The 16,416-nt window shown below is 35.3% G+C and overlaps 1 protein-coding gene across 1 annotated transcript in view; it reads left to right on the plus strand.

The window, feature by feature from the left end:
- LOC149780599 (uncharacterized) overlaps positions 1–16,416 on the plus strand; it is a 41,730-nt gene that overhangs the window by 12,407 nt on the left and 12,907 nt on the right. Inside the window, exon 4 of the mRNA XM_089937719.1 lies at positions 16,104–16,235. Within this exon, the coding sequence (XP_089793845.1) occupies positions 16,104–16,235 (132 nt within the window). The remainder of the gene's footprint in view (positions 1–16,103; positions 16,236–16,416) is intronic.

Here is a 16,416-nt window from a genome sequence, read left to right on the forward strand (position 1 = left end):
TTCCCAGGTTCTTCCTCCACCATTAATTCTGGCCGCCATGCATAGCCTATCATGTGCTGAAAAATGGCATTAAACCCCACAACAACAACAACAACAACAAATTTCTGAACCTTTTTAAAAACAGACTAGAATTTTTTGTATAGTTGTTGAATGATTCCTGATGGGTGCTGACCAGGGAAGAAATTATTTAACACATTGAACTCTGATTTCAAGTTTTACTTCATGATAAGCATAATGCCGATTAGGTTGAAAATCAGGCAATTGTTTCATAAAAAGCATACAACTTACAAGTGGGTGTTGACACTTGCATATAGGTACTGGTCATGCATATTTTATTAATGTTAGGGTTCAGTAAAACATTAATGTGGAAAGTACAGTACATGTATGTAGGTTAAAATGCATATTCATTGGGACATTTAATAAGAAATTTCTCTTTAGTTCCGTTGGCCATTTGTCACTTTTGTGCCATTTTCTCTGTTTAAATGTCAGATGAGGGATATTATGTTCTTGTTTGATTCAGAGTGTAAAATGAGCAGTATAAACATCATTAAAAAAATGTATTAATGAGTGATTTGAAGGTTGGAAGTTAATATTATCATCCAATTGAAACATCAAATATACTGGGGGAAACAGGAAAAAATGTGCTGGTCATAAAAAATAAATGCAATTGACCTCAGAAGTGGTAAAAGCACAACCTTGTTCTTATTTTTTTCTTCTTCCTGTTTAAATGGAATGTCTTTTAACAAGGCACAATTGTGTGTGTGTATGTTGGATTTTTAACGGAGCTTTAATATTTTTTCAGTCATATCGCTATGATGTCTGCATTGTTGCATTTTATAGCAATATTTAGCACTGGGGCATCATGCCACGAACATGTGACATTATGTCCCACTCATTCACGTTAATCTGGCGGACCTGTCCTAAGACTAAGCTCTTAATGCTGAGTGCCAAGCGGAGCTTCTGTTGGTACCATTTTTATAAATCCTTGGCATGACTCAGCCAGGGTTCGAACCCACGATGTCCCACATCTAAGACTTAGGCCACAGGAGCGGTCAACTGTAACATTTGTTTATTAACAACATTTTTTCGACTTTCCAGCACATATTTGTCAAGTGTTAGCCTCTTCACACTGCGAGAATACTTGGCCCCATTCTTACTAGTTACAGTTGTCACTATGTACACATTGTCAATATAAAATGATACAGTCATTTATCATTATTGTGGCACTGCCTGTATCAGCTACCCATGACAAACAGAGTTGACCTAGCTAATAAAATATCAAACACATGAGGGTCCCAATGATTTTATTATTGAGCTTTTAACACCTTATGTTTCATTGTTCCTGCTTTCTTCTCAGTTTAATCTTTTCCCCTCATAAAGTCCGTTTTTACCGAGATCTGCTGGTCTTTTTTGTCATTGGCCATGACTTAATAGCAGCGGAAAACATGTCGAGCAAAAATGGATTAGTTTTTTAAGGTACATTTGCTCTAAAAGCCGACCATATACTTTGTTCTGCAACATCAGTGAGAGCTTTTGTGTACAGGAAGAACTTAGAGTTTTTGTAAATATATGGTCACAAACACTGATCCTATTTTTTTTCTCCAAATTCCAGGTTTTTTTTCTTTGGCATCCTGATTTTCATTCCACTCAAGGTGGCAGGGTTGTCACAGTCAATTTACATGGCAGGAAACACACCCAGTTAATAATGATTAGAATTATTAATAAAGAAACTTTTAGGTATGGTCATTTTATTTTCCCATGCTTTACATGTCTTGTTGTTACACACAGTGTTATGCTACAATATATGGTCCCTAAATGTTCATATTCTTTGGCTTTAATCTGGCCATATTATTGTCAGTGATAAAAATGAAAGGAAATGAGAAGAAGGTAGGATAAAGTGCATTATTTGTCTATAAAATACTGTTTTCTCGAGGTATAACATTTTGCAGAGGACAGAAGCAGTGTGCAGTATTTGAGTTTTCTATGTTCTCATATTGCTGTTGCCGTTTCCGATTGCTCCATAACAATTTAATTTATTCTTGACGGATGAAAATAAATTAAATTTGATGCCTCTCTGATTTTTGGCTTGGTGACCACAAAATGATTTGAGAACTAGATTTAATTAATTTGTATCACCCCTCTCTCTCTCTCTCTCTCTCTCTCTCTGTCTGTAGGGTGGCGTGTCATTTTCATTGTCTTTAAAGATTTTACATAGAATGAAAGAAAAATTTGGAAGAATACAATGCCTGGTACATTGCAATAAGTTTTTCTGTAAAAGTTAACTATTATGTCAGTTCTTCAAAATTTGTGTCAAATATTTTGGAAACAGATATGGATTTTGAAGTGATTTCATGAAAACTTTTATAAGAACTCAGTACAGTATGTTGGGATTATTTCAGGCATGCCCTAAAGTATTCCAGTGTTTAATTTTACTGATTACAGACCAGAAGAGCTTATGGGATAGCCAGTCTGTCCATTGCCACAATTTTGTTTTTGGTGATGTATGGATATCCAATATGTTGTAGCAGTAGCCATCTTGAAAATTTTGTTGTTACTATGCCTTCTGAATGGATGGTCATATCAGTATGACATTTTCAACAAAAGACTTTTTATAATGTCTGGTTGCTTTGAAATGAAAAAGGTGCTGATCTCATGTCCTTTATGGCCACCATAACAGAAATCTTATCTTGAAAGCCTTGTTATTGCTACATCTCAACAGAAAGTCATATTGACATGTGGACCCAAAAACATTTTATGGTGTCTAGTTGGATCTTAATGAAAATGGTACTGCCTGGATATGCAGTATGACTGACACAGCAGTCATCTTGAAAATATTGATATTGTTACTCTTCTTTTAATGAATGGTCACAATATAGCAGCATGGGATTTTCACTGAAAGACTTCTTATGATGTCTAGCAGGATCCTAATGAAAATGGTGCCAATCTGATGGCCAATAGGGCCACCATAGCAGCCATCATGAAACTCTAATTTTTTGTTTCAAAAGTATTGCCTCACTGCCTCCTTTCTCTATTTCTCTTGAACAGAATTTCATAACAGCATGAGGTGTTCACATAAAGACCTACAACTGGTGCTGTAGCAGTCATCTTGAGATGTGTATTTTTGCTTCTTATCATTATGGGGTTTTCGCTGAAAGAAATTTTATGATGTCTTCTTGCTCCTGAATTAAATTGGTGCCAGTCTGACATCCAGTATGTCCACCATAGCAGCCATCTTGAAAAATCTTCTTGCCACTCCTTTTGTATGAAAAGTCACATCGACATGGGGTTTTCACAAGAAGGCTATTTCTGATATAGACATAGCATCCATCTTGATATTTTTTTCATCCTAAATGGAAAGTCATATTGACAAGATGTTTTCACCACAAGTTTTCTTGTAGTATCTAATAGGTCCTGAATGAAATGATGCTGATCTGACTAAATGTAGTGTCACAAAGGTGGCCATCTTGAAAATCTTGTTATCACTACTGCAAAAACAGACTTCTTATTATATCATGTTGGTTCTAAATAAGCATTGTATCAACCTATTTGGCTGCCACACAGGCTAGTTGGAAAACGTTGTGGCTCAAGAATATCAGATATGGTTTCAACACTCTGCAGTTAAAAGAAAAATGTTCACATCTTGAATTCCTGGAAATTGTTGGACAGTAGTGCATCTACGTTTCTAGGGACTCCTTTTATTTAATCCCCTCACCAATAAAGTTGGGATGGCATGTAGAATTTTGCCTGCATTCATGTGCTCATAATGTCCTTAGTCCCTTTAAACCTCTTTCACCTACACTTGTGAAAATTGGAATATGGATTTACCTCAGGAACAGTAATAAAACCATACCCAAACTAGGTCACTGTGACCTTTTATATGCTTGAGTGACTTTTGTATTTTCAGCATTTTATTAATTATGCCCACAATATCTTGGACCCTATTTCACCTACACTCGTGAAAATTGCTACATGGATGCATGTCAACAAAAGCACAGAACCTGAAACAGGTAATTTTCCAAATCGTTATTTGTGCTTCATTTGCATTGTCATTTGCAATCATTCTTCTTAATCTTGTTTTCTTTTTTGTTTCTTTGTAATGCATGTACCAATGTTTGGATTCCTGTTTTTGATTGTATTAATTGGGAGAACTATTGCTTTCATATTTTGACTTATTTAACATGTGCTCTCATAAAAGAGAAAATGCATTTAATTCAAGAGACTGCATTGAATTTATGATAAATAATATATAACTATAACTGCAATAAATGCAAAAATATAATTGTAAAGTATTTGCCAGGTAACTGTATTTCCGTATCATTTTATTCAAATAAAAATGTGCAGATATGACAACATTTAGTGGTAACCTAAATACTGTTCATTCTGCATTCTGTTTTTGTTTCACTGACTATGTTACCTGTTTTTAGGGTCTGTAACTCAACCATGCCAAAAGTGAAACTCGGCAGGTGGATGAATGCATAGCCATGATAGCTCAGTTAGTAGAGCATCAGACTCGTAATGCAAGGGTCTTGTGTTCAGTACCACCTGGGCCAGTATCTCATTGTGGCCTTCGGAAAGGCATTTCACTACCATTTCTTCAGCATGATATAGCCAAGTAGATTTCTGAATGTGCCATTAAAACTCAATCAACCAGTTAGTTTCCTACAGGGTTTGCACAGTCTTCTTAAAATACTTGAATTCAGAGAGTTGCTTTTAAAAGTCCAGAACTGCTTGAATTTCTTCATAACTTCCTTGAATTTTATTGGTCCCATCAATATGATATAGCTAAAATGTCATGTAAAATATAATTTTTTTTAAACCTTTTCTTTAAACAAAGAGCATAATACGATAAATTTGAGTTGGTTAATTAGTAAGTAGAGAGAGTTGTGTCACTTAGGCCTCTTTGTCCCGTCTTGGACATAAGGCTGCAACTATCTTCCGCTATCTAGGTCAGTCTTGAGCAATGGCTTATGTCTTGCTCAAGGAAAGTCCCATCTCTCCCTTTGTGTAGGTGGCATGGTAATGAGTCTGACAATGCAGATGGCTGACATAGCTCATGCTTGGCTTTTCTTGGGCTTTGTATGAATAGCAAATGGGAACCTGATCCATTTTGTAGCAGTTGAGAGACAGTGTTGAAGGGAGACAGAAACATGGCAATTTGTAATGTTGTGGCAGGATATTAAATATTTCCAGCAAGGGAGAAAGTGCTATCAAATCTCATATGAAAGTGAGAGACACAAGAAAAATGCAAGTTTGTTTGCTGCCACTTCGCATCTGTGTTATGGGACTGTGATGAAAAGTGAGGGTTATGAACTTTTTCCCATTGTCTTGAGTGAAAGGTTAAAGGTGTTCAGTCAACATTATCATGAATGACTATTCTACCTTTAGGCATTATTGATAATTGTGCAACAAAATAATGTTTCAAAAGAAGAAATATTGTGGATTTTGAGAACCATGACAGAGCATCATTCATGCAATTTGTAGGAAAAAAACAAACTGTTCCAAGCAGTATTTCAGATTGTGACAATGCATAAAATGTTTTTTAATTGGGAAAATACTTAATTGAAAAGCTAGTAAAAACCTGAAAAGTCCTTTGGAATAATGTCTTCAGGGCTTTACAAACTCTGATCTTAACAAGAGTAGCATAATATACAAAAACTAGGTCTTGTTGACCTAATTTCAATGATTGCGTGACCATTGCTATTTCTGCAATTTATTTTTTTATGCCCCAATGTCTTGGACAATATTTCACCTACATTAATAAAAATTGGCATGTGCATACATCTCAATAAGAACAACTTGATCATTCCAATAACTAGGTCACTGACCAAATTTCATGTGTGAGTGACTTTTTTATTATCAGCCATATATTCAGTATCTTGGACCCCTATAACTGGCTTAAGGAAATTTGTTATGTAGATGCATCTCAGAAAGGATATCGCAACCTTGAGTAAAAGGAGGTCACTGATCTAATAATCATGCTTGATGCCTTTGTAACTTTAGTTATCCATTCATGTGCACAGTTATCTTGAACCAAAACATGCACATTTGTAATTAGATGCTTATCAGTGAGATTATATCATCCATTTCAAAATAGGTCACTGTGACCCAATATTTAATACTTAAGTTACCAGTATATATTTTCTGCTATTTGTTTATTATACCCTCTGTATCATTAACCCTGTTGTTGCGCACATGTCCCAAATATATAGGATGCATTTGAAGATAAACTCAATTATACCAACCAAGGTCACTATGACTTGGTTTTTATGTTTGAATGATATTTATTGCTCCAGCGATTAAGTTGTTATTCGTGTTTAACCTTATTACATTTAGAATAATCAAACTTTGTTTAAATCCTACACTGATGAAACTTGCCATGTTGGGGCATCTTGACGAGTAGTATATTTGCAATATTTCCTCCTCCACATGGAACATAGTCATTAACTTAGACTTACATATAGTGGGAAATGAGTTTGAATCCTAACCAGACCAACCTGAACCAGCAGTGATGGTTTATTTCTCAGAATAGCTGTTATTGGGTTCTTAACTCCCATTGTTTCACATCAGTCCATCATTTCAGTCTGTATATAGGGCCCTGAGTGGTCTAAAGTGCTCACCATTATGGATCATTGCCATCTCACCTCTGCCTGAGTGGGTTCAAGTCTCAGGTTCAGCCAATGTGGGTATATGAGAAAGCATGCCAGTAGCTTCTCGTGGGTTGGTGGTTCTTTCTGGGGTTTTCCTGGGTTCTTCCTACACCATTGATACTGGCCACCATGTATAGCCTATCTTGTGCTGAAAACCCTACAGCAACTACTACTACTACAGTTTGTATATTGTTGATTAGTCTGTATGTGCCCCTATTGCCAATGGCAGTTTTGTATATACCCGGAATTATCTTGTATTACATGTCTAGTTGTTTTTAATATGTTGACAATGTATAAGAACAACTGGAAATCTAACCTGAAGACTTAACTACTTAATGAACACAACGTCTAACCCTGCTGAAAATTCATACTGTGAATGGAAGATTTTAGGTATTTCTTCATAAATTATGATAAGGTTCACAACAATATATTATAGTACATCACAGTACTTTGACTAATACTAGTTCATATACAGTGCACATCTTATGACTTTTTACGATATAGGTACATTACAAATTTTTTAGAACGTGTATGTGTGATGTGTGACCATCTGTGTAAACTGCCGTGTCTCTTGCTATTTTTCATTGGTATTAATTTTATGTTCCTTGTAGCCAAGAATTGAATGACAAAGAAAAGTATTTATTAAAAGGAAAGCTAATATGTTTAAGCCTTTTTTGATCCCAGCTACTTTTATCTTTCTATATTACCAACGTGTTAAACAATAAAACTAATAAAGGCAATATTTGTGATAAAGTTCATGACAACACTGATTTCTTTCTTTCCCTCCCATTAGTGTATTATGTATGCTGCATTTCAGGTGTAATTGACAGTATTGATAAACACATGAGGTAACTATTTGTAGCTCACCTGGCCATAAGGTAAATTGAGCTAATGGCATAGCATGGCATCCATTTATCAGTGTACATTGCTATTTTCACCTTTTGTCCACAAAAAAGTCCCCTAGCTCAGTTTGGATAAATTGTAAATATTTCTCTGATCCTTAGCTATTCAGATTTTCTACTTCTTCACTCCAATTGTTTAGCCAGTTTGATCAAACTTGATTGCAATTCATCTGAAGACATGAATCATCAAAGTTGTTTCTGGGGTGGATTCCACTGTACCGAAATGAATGACTATTTTCAGAATTATTTTGCAGAATATCTATGCCAATTTTATTAAACTCTTGGTATGAATGTTTGTTGTGACATGCTCTATCCAAATAATGTCTATTGTTGTTACCATAGTAAAAGTACTTAAAACATATTTTCAATGTATTGTCTAGAATCATTGAACCAGTTTTATCAAACTTGATAACAATCATTCTCAGGTCATTCCCTTTTAAATTTTGTACAGTTTGACTCTTGTAGCAATGGCATAGCTTCCTTAACAACCATATGGAAAATCTATTACATTATTTTCCTGGCAATGGTATGACTTCCAAAGCAACCATATAGAAAACCTATTTTGAACTTCTCTAGAACCAGTTTGATCAAACTGGGTGGGATGTTTTGCCAGGATATGCTTCCCCAAAAAATTGAATCTTGACTCCCGAAGCAGCTATGTGACTTAGCAGGTGGGTTTGAGTTCTTTCTAAATAGTAATGGCTGAGCCAATTTTAATCAGACTTGGTAGGAATGTTTCTTAGGATATGCTTTATTCAGGAGTGTCCTTGGGTGAGACATGAAAACAATGTTCTTGCAATGTTCTTTTGGTTTTTCATACCCTAATGTCAAGAACTTTGTTTGAGAACCATCAAGAACTTTGTTCATGGGTTGAGAATCCATATTGCCTTAGTAGTGGGAGTAGACAAGAACAAAGATGGAATATGCAGTGTTGATCCACCATATTTTTTTATTCTGACTTCACCAAAAAGGTATAATTGTTTCTGAAGTGCTCTCCAATCAATGATGTAGTTTCCATGGCAACCATATGGAAAACCTATTTTCAACTTCTTCAAAAGGACCATGCAAATTATGATTAAACATGGTATGAATGTTTTGTAGGACATTACCAAATCAAAGTTATATCTGGTGTTTCGTAGGACATTGCCAAATCAAAGTTATATCTTGTGTTTCGTAGGACATTACCAAATCAAAGTTATATCTGGTACGTCTCCTCCAGCAATACTGTGACTTTCCTAGCAACTGGGTGGAATACCTATACATTTTATGTATACACACACACACTTTCACTCTCTCTCTCTCTCTCTCTGTGCCAGGGGCATGAGAGTGCAGAAGTCATGCAAAAATTGTATGAATTTGTGCACTTGGAAAATAGTCATGCTGAGAACTCCCACAAATTAATTCATGTAAAATTGCAACTCAGCGGTGTAACATTTGTAACTATTAAGATCAACCAAATTAATAAGTAAGGTTACTTATTTGATGAAAATATCTCTTTCCATCCCAAAGTATGTAGATGTAGGTTACTGCAAAGGATGCATGGAAATCCTCATAATTATTATTAAAGAAATGTGTCTTTTAGTGGTTCTGCAATATCGATGCCCATTAATCACATTTGCGCATGCGCAAGCTTTGGTCCATTTCATGAAGGAGACTTTATAGTTAGGCAAGGTTTGGCAGAAAATTATTGACCCTTCAGCTTCAAGTTGGTGCTGGTGTGAATGTGCAAAGCAAATAGCAGAATGAAGAAACTGAAGGATGAAGTTTATTGCCAAATGGAGGATGATAATTCTCTAATGATGTTGGATGCTGGGTTTGTTGAACTACAATATTCGATGCAAAGTATAAAAATTTTTGTCTGTTATTATTAACAGTGATTATAACACATGACCAGGATGGGAGGTATGTTGTGTAATGGGTGCAAAAATTGTAGTGAGTGGAAAACTGATGTTGGAAGCATGCGTTTGATTTTTAGGACATAGACTGTTACACAATATGGACTCACCAGATCATGTGTATTTTGGTGTAGAGATATCCATAAGACAATACCTCTGAGCTTTGCAAATATTCTACAAGTCAACCTTAAAGAAAATTAGTGGAAGACGACTAAGCTAGTTATACACATGCCTCATCAGACATCAGATTGTAAAATGCCATTCTCAGCACAGATCATGATTCATACATACACATATATGGGGCAGGTTAAAAACAGATCATGATTCATACATACACAGATATGGGGCACGTTAAAAACAGATCATGATTCATACATACACAGATAGGGGGCAGGTTAAAAACAGATCGTGATTCATACATGCACAGAATCGGGGCAGGTTAAAAACAGTCAACAAATTAATGCTTACACAACTGTGGGTGGGGAATCTTGAGGATTTTGAGTTCAGTAGAGACTAAACAGAGTGTAATAGGAAGAAAGAGAGACAGTTATTTAAGCATTCTGTACTTAGTGAACTAATTCAGTGTCCTCTTTTCTGTTGCTTTAGTTCTAACTGTCCATCTTAGCTTTAGTCGATTGTTTTCTTCTAATTTTTTCAAAATAGAGTGATCATCGTATTGGTTTAGAATGTAATAATGGTATATAATACATTAAAACATTTGGTATGCAATACAGTGTGACAGTGGTATGCAGTGTAGTGTAACAGTGATATGCAGTGCAGTGTAACAACAGTATTTACCACAATGTAAAAATGGAATGCAAAATGTCAGAGTAAGTTAATATAAGTAGTTTACATATGATTTACACAAAATGTTGGGGTTGTGTAACATATTTGTAAAAAAATTTTTTAGTACCACTTGTAACTTCTGTGCCTGTTGCAAAACAGGTGCGTTTATTAACAGTATTATTTATATTTGGATTTTCGGGGGCCCCGAGTGGCCGAGTGGTCTAAAGCGCTCTCCGTTACGGATCATTGCCATCTCACCTCTGTCTGCATGGGTTCGAGTCTCGGATTCAGCCAGTGTGGGTATGTGAGAAAGCTTGCCAGTAGCTTCTTGTGGGTCGGTGGTTCTTTCCAGGGTTTTCCTGGGTTCTTCCTCCAACATTAATACTGGCTGCCATGTATAGCCTATCGTGTGCTGAAAAATGGCGTTAAACCTTACAACAACAACAACATTTGGATTTTTTAGTAAGTTACACATATTTCATGAAACATTTGTGAAGTTTTTGATTACTATCAGTCTCAAGAAAGCCTCTGAGTACAGTTTCTTCAAGTTAATATTGTTAGAGTGACATCAAGGGTACAGCCTCTTAAGTTGATACTGTTAGACTTCCATCAGGAGTATGTTCCCTTTAAGTTGATACTGTTTATATAGCATCAAGAGTTCAGTTCCTTCAACTTCATCCTGTTAGTCTAGCATCAAGGGTTCTATTCCTTCAACATCATACTGTTAGTCTAGCATCAAGGGTTCATTTCCTTCAAGTTCAGACTGTTAGTCTAGCATCAAGGGTTCAGTTCCTTCAAGTTCATACTGTTAGTCTAGCATCAAGGGTTCAGTTCCTTCAAGTTGATACTGTTAGTCTAACATCAAGGATTCGGTTCCTTCAAGTTGATACTGTTAGTCTAGCATCAAGAGTTCATTTCCTTTGCTAGACTAGCATCAGGAGTTCCATTCCCTCAAGTTGATACTGTCATACAAAAAAGCATTGGGGTATTACTTGACCATATTGGTGGTTCAAATGTATTAATTACAGAACCTTTCCTAATCACTCATTGGTTTTTAACAGAGAAAAGTAAATAATGATTAATTGTTAGAATTTAGTGGATCTGCGTCAAGAAATAATTGATCTTATGAATATTTACTAATTGGCTTCCATTGTTTACAGTGGATTCAAAAATGGCTGATAATTATGTGAGCATAAGTAATTTGTAGGGAAAGAATGACATGTTGGAAATGTTCTAAATATAGCAAAAGTATGGCTTTGGCAAATGTTGCAGAGAAGTAAAAGATACCACAAAGCCTGTCTTTCTGTGCATCCTACTTTCATAAACTTTCATTTCATTAATTTTAGTTCACTTTCTTAATGCAGAGCTAAGCTGTTGTGTAGTCTGAGTTTCCTTTGACACATGTCACCCCATTTTAGATATTTGGAAATTTATGTTGGGGTGTAGGGTCAGAGTCCATTCCCTATCGAAAAGTTGGAATTTGCCAACACCATGTTGGCATGGGGTAGCCGCTTATTAGCCAGCCCAGCAAACTTGAAGGACCTTTCATCGAGATATACCTGCATGAAATCGATAGGAATATGATTTATTTTCTCAAACATTGTGAGCATAGCATTCGTCATGTCTTTAATCCTCTGACAGACAAGACGAAAGTATGTCATTGCTGAAATTTGACCTGGATCTGGCCTATTGCATCCCGAGTCACATAACTATACAAATCTCGCAACCAACATGTCAGTGACATTAGAGGTCATATAAACACGTGATATCAACAATAAACAAATTGCCAAAGTTGTTGTACATAGAATTTGGACATATTTTATAGAAGTCACTTAATGTTTGTAAATAAATATAATGCACACTTAATATTTATTCTGAGAACAATGACCAGAAACCTGTTGATATTGCAGCTGGGTGGAAAAAAACATTTTCAAGAAGTGCCAAGTGGATGTCAGCTATGATTTTGTTGGTGTCATGTGACTACCACATTGACATGTGCTCTCTGCGTAGTGAATCTGGTTTTCTTCAAATTGCTGCAACATTTACAGACTTTCAGTCATTGTTTTCACAATAAATATTTTGAGAAGTTTATGTTTTCTCATTTTTCTATAAAAATTACATGATTTACATTTATATGTTCGATTTGTTTTCCTACAGCAACATTAGAAATGATTTATTGTTGATATCACGTGACTGTATGACCGCTGATGTCATTGACATGTTGGTTGTGAGAGTTGTGTAGTCACGTGAATAGGAATGCAAATGACCAGATCCAGGTCAAATTTCAGCAACAATGTACTTTCGTCTCGTCTGTCAGCGGATTAAAGACAGAATGAATGCTATGATCACAATTTCTGAGAAAATAAATCATATTCCTATCGATTTCATGCAGGTATATCTCTATAACAAACTGCCTAGTTGTGTTAGAAACATCGTTTTTCATTGGCTATTTGACTCAGGCATGAGCAGAATGGTACAAGCTGGAGTTCTTTTTTTTGTTGCTAAACGGAGCCATTATTTTTGTATGGAGACCACTCTTTATTCCAAATGCCCATCTTATCCTACTTTTTACAAAGGCTCATCTGTCTGTTTGCATTTCATACCGGTTTGCCTTAGATCTGAGATCAAAAAGTCTAAAATCCGAACACAAAATTGGATTCTGACCATGGGTGAATTTTGGGTAAAAAATAGTCTGGTCCAAAAAATGAGGGTTTTTTATCTGTATTTTGTAGTACAACTAGATATTCCAGATTATTTGGTATCATTGTAGAGCACATCTGTCTACCTTTCTATAATACCACCCACTTTAGCATATCATGTATGACCATGATGCTACAGAGCTCGGCAGTAGGCTACTACCTCCTGCCCCATTAAGTAGTTGCTAGGGGTTAATGTGTTAAGATTTCTGAAAATTTGTGAGGGGATGTATCTCAGTGAGAAATTTAGGTGAATGTGACCTATGTTTCACATTAAACTTTGGCTCAGTCAGTTTGAAGCTTGTGCTGTCATGTGTTAACCGACAAACTCAGTGAGTGTAGACAACTCTCATAGACCAACACTCATATCAAACAAGGTCTCTGTGACCTATATTTCACTGGCTTAGATTAAATTCTTAAATTCAGATCATAACTGTGTAGGTTTCAGGCTTGCTATATGAATACTATCATTTCTTGAATTGTGAAAGGTTGGTATTCATCTTGATCAGCACTAATCCCTCATTTCATTGTGTGAACTGCATGCATTTCCTGAGAAGTCTCACCTGGAGTAGTTAATCAAGGTAACTATTGATACTTGAACCATATTTATACTGCTGGATATCAGTCCAAGGTTATTTAAAGCCTGTCACTTTCACACAGTAAACTCTAACTTCTAGCTGTGAATAATAATAATGGCTTCTTATGCAAATTTTAAGGACAACAATTTTTTTTTAATACAAAAGAAACCCCAAGATTAATCTCTGAATTTTATCTGTTCATTGTGTTACTTATACTTTAAATTGATGTCATAGAAAAAAAAGTTATTTTTTGGTAATTTTGTGTTCTCTATGCTCTATCATGGTAGGTTGGGGGTGGGTAGGTGACAGTGTAGCTAGATTGGGGGTGGGTGGATGGAATTGTGCAGGTGGATAATAGTACAGATATAAGCACAATACCTGGTTACATGGGCACAGACAACTAATTCAGTTCCCACAGATCCTAATGTTAGTGTTTGACCAAGCCCATGTACTTTCATGGTGAAATCAGCAGTATGCAGTTACATTCTAGGAATGGGATAGCAAAGAGGAAGCTTGAAAATTATCAAAATTTATGCTGTACATCTCATTTTTGAGAAAAATTCCATTATATGTCCCCACTATAAAATATTGCCAGGGTGAGATCCCCCTGTTTGCAACCATTGCAGCGACAGCGATAAAATAAATGGTCTAAGGTTCAAGTCTGCTATTGAATACAGTTTACACAGGCTTTTTCATAAAAATAATGCTAGTTTTCTCTGGTGGTTATTTTCAGTCAATCACTGACCTTCATTTGAAATATGTTATTTAATATACCACCAAAACAGGCTGATGCGGATTATCATTAAATAATTAGTTGTCTGTGACCTCATTAAATAATTAGTTGTCTGTGACCTCAGTTAAGGTTTTGAAGATATTATATAATTTATTTCAGTTTGGAAACTGACTGTGATGATAAATTGGTAACATTTTCCACAAAAGATAGAAGCTTCCCTATGAAATGTCTTGGACTATGCAAAAAGAAAGAGAAGTCTTTGGTTCCTATGTGGAAATGTTGTATATATCTTAAGCTAAATGAATTTTGATGCATGTTGAAGCTGGACTTTGGCAAAGGGAGGTTACCCAGGATAATTATTAAGGCTCCTAGTTGATATAAAATACTCCAGATTTTTACATTTCTCAAATTCAACTTTGTTGCGTTTGGTTACATTAAACTGCATTTAACTTCATTTAGGGGTGGGTCTGGCAAATGTCTGTATATGAAAGGAGTGCATGTACAGTGATGGCCACAATAATGGGAAGTTAATCTTGGAAACAATTTCTTCATCTTGACAGACTTCAATTTTCACCAGCTTTCAGCAACCAAGTGTTAATAAAATGGAAAGTTAAATATTTGATTAATTCACAAAGGAGGCTGTTCCATCAACCAATTGTGTCAATGTGAGCCAGACAGAAAGAGATGTACCTGTTTTTGTCAAACATTTGGGAAAGCTTGAAAATTATGGAATTAGAAAGGATATATAAATGAATTATCAAGGGACAAAAGCAAGGTACCAAACATAATGGATTACTTTCTTAACCTTTAACAATTACATCCTCCTAGTAATACTACTAAAAATCTAGAATTGTTAAGCATAAATTTATATGCTTGAATTTATGATAACTTTTTTGGGACATATTTGTTGTTAGTACATATGAGAAAATGTATTACACAGCATACCAAGCTATCATGGGATACCTGTCTTTAAAATCCAGTGTGACCAACAATTTGCAAAAATGTCTAAAACATATACACCAGAAAGGCTATTCCAGAAATTACCATCACATTCACCCAGACTGACTAGTAAAAAGGCTTAGAATGGGATTGTGCATATTATTTATATGGGTCTTTTTCTAACAGATTTCTTCTAATATAGGACACAGTTAAGTATTCTCTCATGGAGTGTAATGTAATGTTCAGCCAAATTAGTATACTTCCTGTTAAGATTGGCAAATTACACTTACATCGTATGAATGGTCTATCCATGAGGATGCTTTTAAAATGATTGAAATGATATGCCATGTCCCATGTTTTTGATCCAAATATTGACCATTTTTAAATTTTAAGGGTCCCCTATTTTAAAAATACAGCTCAGTTAGATCTCCCTGTTTACATCCATTATAACATATCTGGAGAAATATGTAAAATTAAAAAGGTTTTAAAGTTCCAGCTTATTATTGTATACATTGTACGCATTCATATGCTTCCTCCAGAATATTATTTAATATTTGCTGGTAATTGTTTTGAGAAATCAGTGTCCTTTAAGATATGGTTTTTAATATGTCACCACACAAAGGCTGGTTCAATAGAACATACAGTAATCACTTGGCTGTGACCATATATTGCCATTTTTAAAGTTTGCAACTTAAAATTTAAAATGGTTATAAGTTGTAAAGTAAACATAAAAGATTGCAAACAAATCTTAGAAAATGGGTGGCCAATACCACTCTTGAATGAATATATTTTCTGTATGATAATATTTACAACAGCCTAGTCAAGACATTTTGAGATGAGCTATGTAATCATCGTAGCTAAAGGGAATTTCAGGGACAATGTCTTTTTACCTAAGGTAATAATTTTAAAATTTTCAATTATTCACAGGTGAAGCTGGAGTTCTTGAGAGTGTGAAAGCCGCTAGTGAGGTGTTCAGTCCTGTATCGGGAATCGTCACAGCCGTCAACCCAAACCATGCTGACAAACCCAACCTTGTGAATGAATCCCCCTATGACAAAGGTACCCTGAAAACAAAGCTGCTTGTGGAAAATCAGATATGAATATTATTAACAAAGACTGTAAAATATATGTAAATGCTCTGTTGATTCAGAGCATCTAGGAAATTACAGGGAATTACGATTTTGTGCAGTCTCTTAACTGCCTTGGTTTAATATAAAAGTTTTTTGCTAAAGACAGATTT

The sequence above is a fragment of the Sinohyriopsis cumingii genome, chromosome 16 (genome assembly GCF_028554795.1).
Source record: "Sinohyriopsis cumingii isolate HCF-2022 chromosome 16, ASM2855479v2, whole genome shotgun sequence".
In the NCBI taxonomy this organism is placed as follows: domain Eukaryota; kingdom Metazoa; phylum Mollusca; class Bivalvia; order Unionida; family Unionidae; genus Sinohyriopsis; species Sinohyriopsis cumingii.